General features: G+C 63.2%; 1 protein-coding gene across 1 annotated transcript in view; it reads right to left on the reverse strand.

The window, feature by feature from the left end:
• Positions 1-7,281: 7,281 nt before the first annotated feature.
• CFAP46 (cilia and flagella associated protein 46) overlaps positions 7,282-11,665 on the reverse strand; it is a 95,561-nt gene continuing 91,177 nt past the window's right edge. Inside the window, exons 55-59 of the mRNA XM_039252420.1 lie at positions 10,916-11,028; positions 9,580-9,661; positions 9,044-9,180; positions 8,824-8,943; positions 7,282-7,902 (exon numbers count right to left, since the gene is read on the reverse strand). Of these exons, the coding sequence (XP_039108351.1) occupies positions 7,778-7,902; positions 8,824-8,943; positions 9,044-9,180; positions 9,580-9,661; positions 10,916-11,028 (577 nt within the window). The 3' untranslated portion in view covers positions 7,282-7,777. The remainder of the gene's footprint in view (positions 7,903-8,823; positions 8,944-9,043; positions 9,181-9,579; positions 9,662-10,915; positions 11,029-11,665) is intronic.

Raw genomic sequence — 11,665 nt, forward strand, 5'->3', positions numbered from 1 at the left:
CGCTGCGTCTCCACAGTTGCTCTCTCCAGACCAGACAGGTCACTCTGGAGTCACTGGGACGCCCCCGCCCAGCCCGGGCCCCACGCTCTTCAGACAATAGGCCCCGGTTCTGCTGCTGGGTCTGACCACGCAGCCCACGTCCACGCTGGGGCGGTGGCTCAGGACCCTGGGGTCTAACTGTGCAGCCTGACCCCCAATGACCTGTGCAGGGTGGCAGGTGACGGCCACTGGGTTCCTGACAGGTGACGGCTGATGCGGGCGGAACCCAGCGCCGGCCTCTCCTCGTCTGGCTCGTGCTTTTCCCAAGGGAAGCGCAGGGACACAGAGCAGTCGAATCCCGAGTGGGCAGAGGTCACCGGCAGGGCTCAGGTTACACCTGTTACCAATTTTTTCAGAAGAACGAAGACGTGAGTTTCCATCATTCTCCTAAGAGTGGGGGCAGCACAGAGCGCGTCCGGGGAGCTCAGGGGAACCCCCAAACCGCTCGGGGCCTCTCGGGGCCTCTCCCACGAAGGGCGCACGCAAGGCCACCTCCGAGCGCGTCCCGGTGAGGCCTGGTGCCTCGGCCGCCCTGCCCCACCCCGTCCGGTCCGCCAGCTTCTACGAGAGCCGATGGCCGGCCCCGTTTGATAAATATACTCCCACACCAACTGCCTGATACACCGTGTGTGCCTCTGGGGGAAATTAAACAGACTCTAAGGTCTATTAAAATTTTATTGGTGTGAGATCTTTTTCCCATTGGCTTTTCGAAAGAGTATTGATCTATTAACCACTTATATACCCGTAGCAGTAAGAAAAATCTGAAAAAGTTAAAAAAGAAACCGAACACTATTCCTTGCGCTGTGAATGTGCGGTGAAGTTGTTTTCCTGCTAAATCTGCACCTCAGGAGCAGAGTCCCCGTGCTCTGGGGTAGTGGCCGTGGGCGCTGGGTTAGAGAAGAAAAGGCAAAACTTACTTTAAGCAGAAGTGTCGTGTTCCCCGGGTGTGCGCTTCAGGGGACGGCCACCCGGTGTCTCCATCAAGGTGCCCCTTAGATGGATTACACCCGCTGAGTAATTTCTGTGGAAAGCATTCATCCACGGCCAGGTAGACACAGTGAGAGCACAGTCACCCGACTGGCCGCCCCACAGCCCACCCGGACAGGTGGTGCTCAGAGCCGTGAATCCCCGGTGCTGAGGGCAGTGCGGTGCACGCAGGAGAGAGGGGTCCTGAGCCCATCTGGGGAGGAGGCTCCAGCACGAGGCCCGAGTGCAGGACGCATCAGTGCCCTTGCCTGCGGAGCTGGACCCGTATCTGGGCCTAGGAGGCCCATGTTTCGTGTGTATACTTATTGAAGGACTTACCTGTAAACACGGGTTTGAGTGGGGCTCCTGGGACCCCTCGAGGGGCCATTTGGGGGCACTAGGGAATGGGCGCGGCCAAAAGGGGACTCTGCACACGGCCCAGTCCGCAGGGTCGGCTGCAGGCTCACGATCCACAAGCCTGCCCTTTGTGACCACTTGCAGATGCAGCCTTCCTGGGCATTTGCGGCAAGTGAGCGGGAAGTGCGGGGTGGGGGTGGGGGCTCAGGCGGGCTCCCAGAAGCCTCCAGGATTACCTGGGCCCCACGGCCGCCCAGGCTGCTCTTCCCCGGGCCGGGTCACAGCTCCTCATCCTGGAGGCCCTGATGAGGGATTAGTGCCTGCCCCATGGATGGGCCCAGAGGCTGGGATCCACGGCCCTGTCTCCCCCAGGAAGAAGGCGTGGGCCCAGGAGCGGCCTGGAGCTCTCCAGCCGGGGTCGGGGCTCCGAGTGGGAGTGGGAGCCCAAAGGGCAGCACCATGAAGAGTTTTCTGGGCCTGAGCATCTCGGGGTGGGGGTGGGGCGAAGGCCGAACCCTCTTCTGCGCCACCTGGGCCTCCTCCCCTCCCTAGCCCCCTATGTGCCCCTTTCTGTTTGGGCTTCTGGCCCCTAACCCTGTGGTTTTTCAGCAAGCCACCCTTGAACCTCTGCTCCTGGGTCAAGAGGAGGGCAGGTCCCAGGGGCCCAGAGCCCCTGGGCTATCGCACCTGCTACCCTGGAGGCCGGGCCAGGGGGACAGCAGGTGGCTGGCTCTGCGTCCTGCAGCCGGGAGTTTGCAGGGCTCAGGCCAGTCGGGATGCCATCTGCTGCGCCTCCCCCCACCTGGCCCGAGCCCCCCTCACCGGGCAGTCCCCTGCATCCACCTGGAGGCCCCTGAGCCCGCAGGTACCACCCTGTGCCCCAGGCTCCTCCGGCCCCCCACAGAGCCAGCTCCGTGCTCCCCTGAGCCTTCTCAGGGTTGAGTGCTCCCCAGCCCTGCTGTTTGGAAAGGCAGGTCTGACTCCATGCAGTCTGGATCCAGAGCCTGGTGTTTTGACCATGATGACAGATGAAAGTCACACGTGACACCAGAAAACTGTAAAATGTTTGCAGGGCGTAACCCATCGCGGTAAGTGAGACCCGACGGCAAATGGACAGCCGGGAAGGATGTTTCAGTGTCTATGACAGAAAAGATTAGTGCCCGGCGGTGGGGAACTAGACAGTAATAGCAGAAAAGGAACCCAGTGAGCCGAGGAGAGGGACAAATCACGAACAGGAGATTCACGGGACGGGAAATCCAAACGGGCGCGGGACACATTGCCTCGGAGTGGAAGAAATCTCACCTGCAAGCCAGGAGCTGCTCCCCGACCTCCCCCTCGGCCTCCCCTTCCCTGGGCCTCCCCTCCCCTCGGCCTCCCTTCTCCTCGCTTCCCCCACAGACCCTCATCTCAAGCAGGAGGCTCCCAGGGAGCCTACAGCTCAGGCGATGGCCCTTCATCCCCAGCACCCGGGTCAGAGGGTCCCCATCACCTCCAATGTCCCCAGTCCAGGAAACGGAGAGGGCGTGGGGGATGCCCGGCTCTCAGGGCACCGGGCGGAGGGCAGCCACGGCCACCTGATTATCTGAACACCATCTCCTGCCTCTTGTCACAAAGAATTAAACTCTATAATAAGAAAATTTCAGAGCTCCCCTGTAATTTGGCCCATCAGCCTCAGCCTGCCCATTAGCCAAGCGCACAGGGGCATTAATCTAGTCATCTCCCTCTGGTCTCAATGAATTGTGATAAAGATGTCAAACAATTAGATGATACTGGCCAACAGCGCGGTGTGATTGAGCGGTGAGGCAGGGCGCGTCCCTTGAATCACCCTGACAAAGGCAGCCGCCTCGTGGGGCGATAAATCCGCCTCCGCAGCAGGCACCGGGTGAGGCTGGGGGCCTGGGGGACGGGGTGGGGGACCAGGGGTGACGCTCAGGGAGGCGGGAGCTGGGCCCCCCAGGGGTCCAGGCCCGCGTCCTCACGGGGGCCGACCCCGTACGCGCACCCGTCCGGGCCCAGAGCCGGGGCGGCGCCGGTGAAGCCACGACAGGCCCGCCCTTCCCCGGAACGGCCCCGCCGGCCTCTTCCTCCGTGTGAGGGCGAAGACACGCTGAAAATTGATTTCTGTTGGAAATGGGATAATTAAACTGGTTGTTTCTATCTCCATCATCGTCATAATAAAATGAGGGGACGGCAGGGTTGCGTGTGGCGTGAAGTAATATTGTCCGTCTTAATGCAACGGAGCATTAATTGAATACAAATGGCCTTCCCTGGAGTTGCTCGGTTATATTTCAGAGATACGGGATAATGACGCCAGTTAATCATTTTTACAAGATATAAAATTACTGGCTCCTCTGGGAAGATCATTAAGGAAAACAATTGTTCACAGCAATTGAAAATAGAGTTTTAATTATTTAATACAGAAATTAAACTATTGGAGACGGGCGCTGGATGAGGGAACCTAACACACATTTACACATAGGCGTCTGTGAACGTCTTAGCGTTATTAACCCGCCGCATTTCTTCATCTGCGTCCACCTGGGAGGCCCGTGCGGCCGCGACTGAACTCACTGCTGGCGGAGGAGGGCCGGCCCGGCGCCCAAGGCCCTGGCAGACGGGCGGCCGCCGGACCGCAGCCTTCCCACAACAGGAGGACCGGCTGGCAGCCGCAGGGAGGGGCCCAGGGTCCCGGAGCCCCGGCCAGGAGCGGGGGTCTGTCACACAGTCACGCGGCGGAGGTGGCGGGCGCTGGGACAGGATGGGGCGTGTGACGGGGACAGAGGACGGCCGTGCCTGGGTAGCGCTGCCCCGTGGGGATGAGGTTGGCGCAGGTCCCGGAGCTGTGGGACCCACCTTACAGGTGCCACGGCGTGAGCCCTGCGGGGGTCCTGGCCACAGCCAGGTGCTGGCCCCGGCTGACCCGGGCCCCCAGCCCACCTCCGCGGTGGGGTGGGGGCCCCATACTGCCTCGCCCACCCGCGGGGCCCACCCTCCGTGCGCAGAGGACCCTCTGTCCGGCCGCACTGGGCCTTCCGTGTTGGCAAGCGGCCCGCAGGAGGGTGAGGTGCTTTAACAAGAATTCTTGTTAAAGAGATTGTGTGTGGTGTTGAGCTCCGTGCTGACCGCACGCGGGAGCGAGCGGGGACGCAGGCGGAGAGAAACCTGACGGTCCCCCGGGCACTGTGTGGCCTGGGAGTGCTTTTTCCTCCGCTTTTTATTCTCCAAATTCCCTACAGGAGAGCATATTGTTAGGGGGAAAAAGTCCTTGTTTTGAAAACACGGAAATCATTATTTTCAAGACATAAACTGATAAATGGAACTTTTAGAAAGGTGATTGACAAGCAAGCAGAGAACTCATCAGAGTTTGCACGGTGTTGCAGTGAGGGCCCCGTGTGCCTGCCCGGCTGGGACACTCGGGTCTGAGGGCGGAGAGGTCGGGCCCCAGCCCCGGGCGGCCAAGCCCCCGGATCTGCGCTTCCCAGACGAGAGGACGGGCCCACGGCCAGAGGCATCGGCTCAAGGTCACGCTGGGCTCCGGGCCGCTCCCACCCCGCCCCCCACGAGGGGCTCACGGGGTGCAGGGAAGGCAGGGCGTGGGCAGGGCGGCCTCCCAGAGCCTCGGGGCCCCCGAGACGTAGAGCGAGCGGATGTGGTCACGCTTCCTCGAGGGCTGTCCGCCGCTCCAATTATGTTCCTCTATTGTCACCAATAAATTCCAAGTGACCCTTTTTGTCCGTACAGTTTTTGGGGTTACATAAATTCCACCTTTGCAATTTTTCTGTGCTTGAATATATTACGGGATGCCACTGGCGCTACAGAAGCTAATTGATAATGTGATTTGTTATGTTGCTGGGGCATAATTCAGAAAGTTATTTCAAAGCCTCCGATGTCCAGACCAGTGCTCGCGCTCCATCTCTCTCACGGGAGCAGACACACTAGAAGGTAAAAAATGTGGTGCTGCACGGATGAAATATTTCCAGAGGCTTTTATTCTTGTTGTTTGGGCGCGTGCCAACATCTTTCTAGAAGGAGGCTCATATATCCACGGCTGCTCTGATTTGAATTTATTCCCTGATCATTAGTTAGCTTCTTTTGTTAACTGGAAGAAGTATGTGTCTATGTTTGAGGAAAGGAAAAAAATTAAACAAAAAGAGGGGAATCACCGTCTTTCGATGCTATCGAAGACAAGCTGTTTTTAAACTTTTTGTGTTGAATGATGATGCACAGGAAGTTGTGAACATGTTGCCGACGGCACCGTCCCCACCGCTTCCCCCGTGGTGGCTTCTGACGCGGGAGACGGGGGCCCCCACCGGCGTGGCACCGTGCACGGGCCGCGGCGCGCGCTCACTTGGGCCAGGCGGGCAGGCGCGGGGCAGCTGTGGGTGCAGCTCTGTGCGGTGGTTTCGGGAGCCCCCCCCGGCCCCCCCGGCACTGGTGTGCCCGTCCCCAGCAGCAGCGGTCTGTCCTTCCGCTCCGGGGTTTGGTCACCGTGAGAACGCTGCATCGATGCCATCTTTGCCGCGTGGCCTCGTTGGCTCCGGCTCCTGCACGCCACACAGCGCCCCTCAGTCGTGCAGGGGCCGGCCGCTCCCTCCTCATCTGAGCCCCACACGGACGTGCCCAGAGCTGGTTTCACCTTCACGGCGAAGCACACACGGTGCTTCTGAGCGTCTTGCTCTCTTGGAGAAAAGCTGCCGTGAGCAGGCACGCGCGCTGTGTGCACGGCCGCCCGTGTCTCGGGGACGCGCGCCAGGGCTGCGGCGGCTGCTCACACGCTGACTGCGTGCAGGGTTCATGAGACACGCCGCCCCGAGGGGCTGCCCCGTCCCACCGGCCGCCCATCTGCCGGCACCTTCCCTAGCGTTTCCCGGGTCGCCAGCTTTTAGTCCAGCAGCTCCAGGAGGCGCTGATGCGTCACGGCGGCCGTCTCCGCACTCTACCCTCAGTACGTGGCCTGTCCTAGGCTCCGGCCCAGGAGGTGCCAGTGCTGGTCCCTGTGGCCCAGAGCGGGGAGGCCGTGCTGCTGGGCAGGGGCCTGCCACCAGCGCCGGGACTCGGGCGCCACCCACCCGCCTCGCGTGTGCCCGGGGACGGACCCCCGAGTACTCGTACCGTGTCCTGCCTGCTTAGCTCCTGGGCCTCAGCCCACATGGGGACCAGCGGTCACTGGCCTGAGGCCTGGCATCCTCTGGCCTTGGGGTGGCTGCCTCTGGCTCCCAGGTGGCCCCAGAGCTGGTGCTCAGAGGCCTGGAGAGGGCGCTCCTGGTGGCCCCCAGGGCCGTGCTGCTGGGCTCCTCGGGACAAGGACACTCTGTGGCCTGGCCTTGGCATGTCCGAGGGGCTGCTGGCCAGGACCCAGTGCCTGAGGAGACACTGACCCTTCCCGTCCCCCCAGCTACGGACCGTCTAATGAGAGACCTGGAGCTGGCTCTCCCTTGTCCCTTGGCCACAGCCTGGGAGACCCCTGGGACACGGGGTCCTTGCCACCCAGCCTCCCACCCGAGGCTCCACGCAGGCCAGGCTGGCGCCATTCTTCCTGGGCCACCCTCAGCTCTGGCCCGGGTGTCCAGGCCTGGGGCGGTGGCTTCTTCCGGGGCTGTCCCCGCGTGTGGCTGAAGGCCCGCTTTGGTGGAGACGCCGCTGCTGTGTGTCCCACGCTGGGGGCGCCCGAGAGCCACTTCCCACCTCCAGCCACACGTGGTTATTCCACACGGAGCCTCCGGTTGCCTCCTGGGGCCCGGCCTCAAGGGCACATCTATGGGCACCTCCCGCTCGCCTCCTCCGGGCTTGACCTCATTCATTCATGCATTCACTCAGCAAACACTGGCTGGGCCCCGACCTGGAATGGTGCCAGACCCAGCGCCCCTCCAGGGACTCGAGCCAGGCTGTGCACCTGGGGTCACAGACGCCGCACCGCAGACACGGATTTAGTTGTTTTTACTAAAGCACATCTACCCCCAGGGGCCAGGGCGCAGCGGTCACGGCGGGCCTCCAGGACTGTGAGCCTCCCCCCAGGGAGGCTGACCTCCAGAGCCCCCCTGGAGCTGAAGACCGGCGGGAGGTGGAGGCCACTCCTCATCCCAGACCCAAGCCCACGTCCAGCCGGCTCCCCCACCGTGGGCCCCTCGGGGATGCACAGGGCAGGGGAGGTTCTGGGGGTCCACGCAGCTGCAGATGTGCCCCTCACCCCATGCCCCCTGCGGAGCCCCCAGAGATATTCCCCTCCCCTCGGAGCGGGCCCTGGGCATGCTGGGTGGGGCAAGGAGGAAGCCCCAGACCCGGCCGGATCAGGAGGGCCCAGCGTGGCCCCGTGCAGAACTGGGGCTCGCAACAGGGCAGCTGGAGGAGGGGAGCCTACGGGTGGGGGCGTGGGCGATGGGTCCTTGGAGGGGCCGTCGAGATCCGTGTCCTCGGGGGAGTCACCCGATGGCCAGGTGTGGCAGCCCGTACAGGACCGGGTTGAGGGTGATGAGGAGCTGCTCAGAGCCACAGGGCTGTGGCTGGGGGGACGGCAGCTCGTTCTTGAAGGTCCTCAGAGGCTCATCTGTAGAGAGCGGGACAGCGCTGGGGTGAGCACAGCTCACGGGGGCAGGACGCCCGGGCCGAGCAGGGCTCCTGGCACACGGTGGGCGAGGGGGCTCCTGACTGCCCCAGACGCGGCCCTGAGCACGGACCCTGCCACACGCCCATCCCCGGGACGCCGAGGCCCACCCGTGCCCTCCAGACCATCCCCCACTCTGAGTGTGAGGCGTCCAGAAAGTTCCACCAGCTCGGGGCCTCCTCCTGCCACCAGCTGGCTGCCACCACTGACTGGGGGGCGGGGGCTGCATGGCAACCATGGCTCTGCCCCTTCCTTTCGACGCACATCATCTTGGGACAACAGAGCACGCAGGGCCACGGCTTCCTCTCCTGCTGCCCCCAAAGCGGACGGGCAGCTCCGCCCGCCACTGCCTCTTTCTAGACGCTCTCTACCTTCGTGCACCTGCTGACACCAGGCCCTCCCTCATTCATTCATTCAACAAGCACTTATTGTTCGCAACTGTGGACCGTGTAACCTTTTGTGTTGTGTGTTTGCAGACTCCATTGTAAGTCACCCTGGGTAAACCGCTTAGTTACGGTGGGTTGTTCCGTTAGTGTGCTGCTGCAGCTACCGGCTGCTGTCGGGCTTCAGGTTCTCAGCCCCAGCGCCCCGTGTGAGGACGCCAAGGGGTGTCCGTCTGCTCTGAAGAACCAAGTGCTGGGTCCCCCTGCTCAGAAAGCACACCTGGGCTTTCAGAGCTTGTGTCACTTCAACTGTTCTAAGACCGATGAGCACTTCTAATGCCCAGGATGTTTCCCCTACGGATTTAGGCGCCCCTGACACTGCCGTTCTGTCCGCGTGTGTGGAGCCAGGAGGTGGACACGCTGGCCTGCGGGGACGCGGGCGGGGACGCGGGCGGGGACGCGGGCGGGGAGGCAGCCCTGCCTGGCAGAGGATGGGCAGGGACGAGGAACAGCTTGTTGCCATGGTTATTCGTGTGACCAGCTCCCGTCTTCCGAAGGAGATGGACGGCTCTCCCGATCGGCCTGCCAACTGCCAACAGATCTAGGAAAGAAACATCCCTCAGACTGGCCGGGGGCCCCACTGGCAGGCCCCCGGGGGGCCCTCGGGGTGGTGGCAGCCTGGGGCAGCCGCACCCACTCACTTTCCCACAGGACGCTGGCCCGCAGCGCGTTGTCCTGCAGGAAGGTCGGCCACTGGTTTGCCAGGATGCTCCCGACACCCACCAGACTCAGAAGGATGGCAGTCTCGATGGGCTTCTCCAGGGACAGCTGGGCCACACTGCGGGGGGACCACGATCCGATGTGACCGCCTGAGCCATCCCCAGTGCGCAGCCCAAATAGCACCAAGTATGGACATGCGAGTTTGGATGGACAGCTCTCCAAGTTCTTGGAAGAATCGAGAATGCCCTCCAGCCCCAGCGGATTAAATGTCATCTGCGGGGGCCCTGCAGGCCTTGTGGAGAGCTCCCAGCCCTCCCAGCTTCCGGTTCTCTGTCCCCGGGGCCTGTGCCTCCACAGCGTCCCCACCAGACTTTTCCAGGGAAGGGTTCGGGGACAGATGGTGGAGCCCTGGCTCCCTCAGGGTCTCTGCCTTCCCTCCACAGCCCCTGCCCCTCCCCCAGGAGCCCCCCCGTTAGGGGGAGGGGCGAGGCTGCCGGTGCAGGGGGGCGTCAGGTACCTCTTGTTCTCCGAGTGCTCCGTGTGCCGCCACAGGCTCTCGTACGACCGCGTCAGGCCCAGCAGGACCATCATCCGGCATGCTGCGGGGCCAGGGGGCGGCTCTCAGCGCTGCAGCCCGGCCGGCGGCCTGTCCCAAGCTGGGACCTGACGTCTGCAGGCCTCGCCCAAGGCCCCCTGGCTACCCGCGCTCGTGGGAACATTATTTGCTTTGGGAACCCCACACCTTCCACAGGCGCCTGGCGCAAGCGGGCGGGCGCAGGGCGGCAGGGAGGGCGGGGCGCGCCCCGAGGGGTCTGCCCAGGCCCCCCCGGCTCAGTGGAGGCTCTCGGCTCCAGGCTTGCTGTGGGAGGCGTGGTGGGAAGGGGTGTCTCACATGTTGACAGTCACTCGCCGTGGCCTCGGGCCCACTGAAACAGGGGCCAGTGTCTGAAGTGTGACACCTGGCTGTGGACGTGCAGGGAGCCCCACGGACAGAAGTGGACCCCCCACCCCCTACAGTGACCTGGCTGAGGGCGTTTAGGGGGCTGTCCCCAGGGGCAGGCAGGACCTCCAGAGGGTGTGGACAAGCCTTGGTCGGGAATCGGGAGCCCCAGGGGCACCTGATGACTTCACACACCATCTCGCCTGAGAAGGCTTGGAATTAAGTTTCAGAAAGGCCTTGTTTCCACTGTCCCTTTGGCGCAAGGACTCTGCCAGGGGACAGACTTCTGGGAAGGGGTGGGGTGTTGGCCTCACCCCCATCTCCAAGGGGCTGGGAAGGAGACAAGCACCAGGTGTGTGGGGCAGGCGGGCAGTGACCCTGGGACAAGTGTCCACGTGCTGCCATCAGGGGGTCATCTAGAGGGCATCTCCGAGGGGTCCCCGAAAAAGCTCTCCTAGTGACTATGCTGTGACTGAAGAGAAGGTGACTCAAGGGTGAGCCAGACCACCCACTCAGAAGTCCCCAGTGGACGGTCAGAGGGCACACAAGGCCCAGAGTGCCCACGTTTATGCTAGAAGGAGTGGTGGGGGCCATGATCAGTGGGTTCCGGGAATGCCCACCCCCCTCCTCCTGGACTCTGCAGGCACAGCCCCGGGGGGGCTGACCCCCCAGCTCCTGACTCTGGCTGGGCCTGCCAGGTCCAGAACTCTGAACTGGCAGGAGGGGGAGGGCAGAGGGGCTTCCCCCAGAGCCCTGCTGTGCTTCTAGGCAGGCCCCAGCCCTCGGAGCCCTTCCTCAGACAGTCATGCCCGATGGAGACACAGGGACCCTGCTCTGCCCCTGTGCAGACTCATCTCGACCGCTGGGGTCCTGGCAGAGTGTCAGGCTTCGGGAGCACGGAGGGCTGTCTCACCTTCTAGGTTCATGGCAGCCAACCTTTCCACCATTATGTGGGACAGGAAGCTCTCCATCCCATAGAAGAAGAAGCCACTGCAGTTACCCAGGAGATGCTCCCACTCGGCCTGGCTGCAAAGGGAAGGAGGGCGGCCCGGTGGGTGGAGCCAGAAACAGGCGGCAGGTGTCGCAGGGCTGCAGCCAGGACCCGGTCTGTCCTGAGGCCTTAGGGCTGCAGCTGCAGGTGCGACAAACTCTCGGGCGGTGTTTCTAAAGCAAAGCGCGCCCCGTGCTCTCCGCTCTCCATCCCATCCCTCCGCTCAGACAGAACTAACGTCCACCCTCCTGGTGCCCACGGTTGCCCTCAATCTTGGGTTCTACCCATGTGGTTCTCTTGCGAAGGGACGTCCCGTCCTTGGAATAAACCTTCATTTCACTGCGCAGCGGCTTTGGAAAGTGCTAGAAGGATATCTCCCTAATGGCCAACCTCTCCCAGGTCTCTGAGACCACGCACAGGTGATGATCCCTGCTCGCAGCCGCAGTCCTGCCGCATTCCAGGAGGCCCCGCCCACCGACCCGCGTCACCTTTCCGAGGCCGCGTCCACGAACAGCCCCGCCCACCTGCCGCAGGGCCCGCCCCAGCAGGGCCCGCCTACAATCCTGCCCCGAGGCAGCCCCACCTCCCCCACAGGCCCCGCCCACTCGTGGCCCCGCCCCAGCAGGGCCCGGCTCCGAAGCGGCCCCGGTGGGGCCCCACCGCCCCCAAAGG

Source organism: Hyaena hyaena, unplaced genomic scaffold, assembly GCF_003009895.1.
Source record: "Hyaena hyaena isolate Hyena2069 unplaced genomic scaffold, ASM300989v1 scaffold_409, whole genome shotgun sequence".
NCBI classification, from domain to species: Eukaryota; Metazoa; Chordata; class Mammalia; order Carnivora; family Hyaenidae; genus Hyaena; species Hyaena hyaena.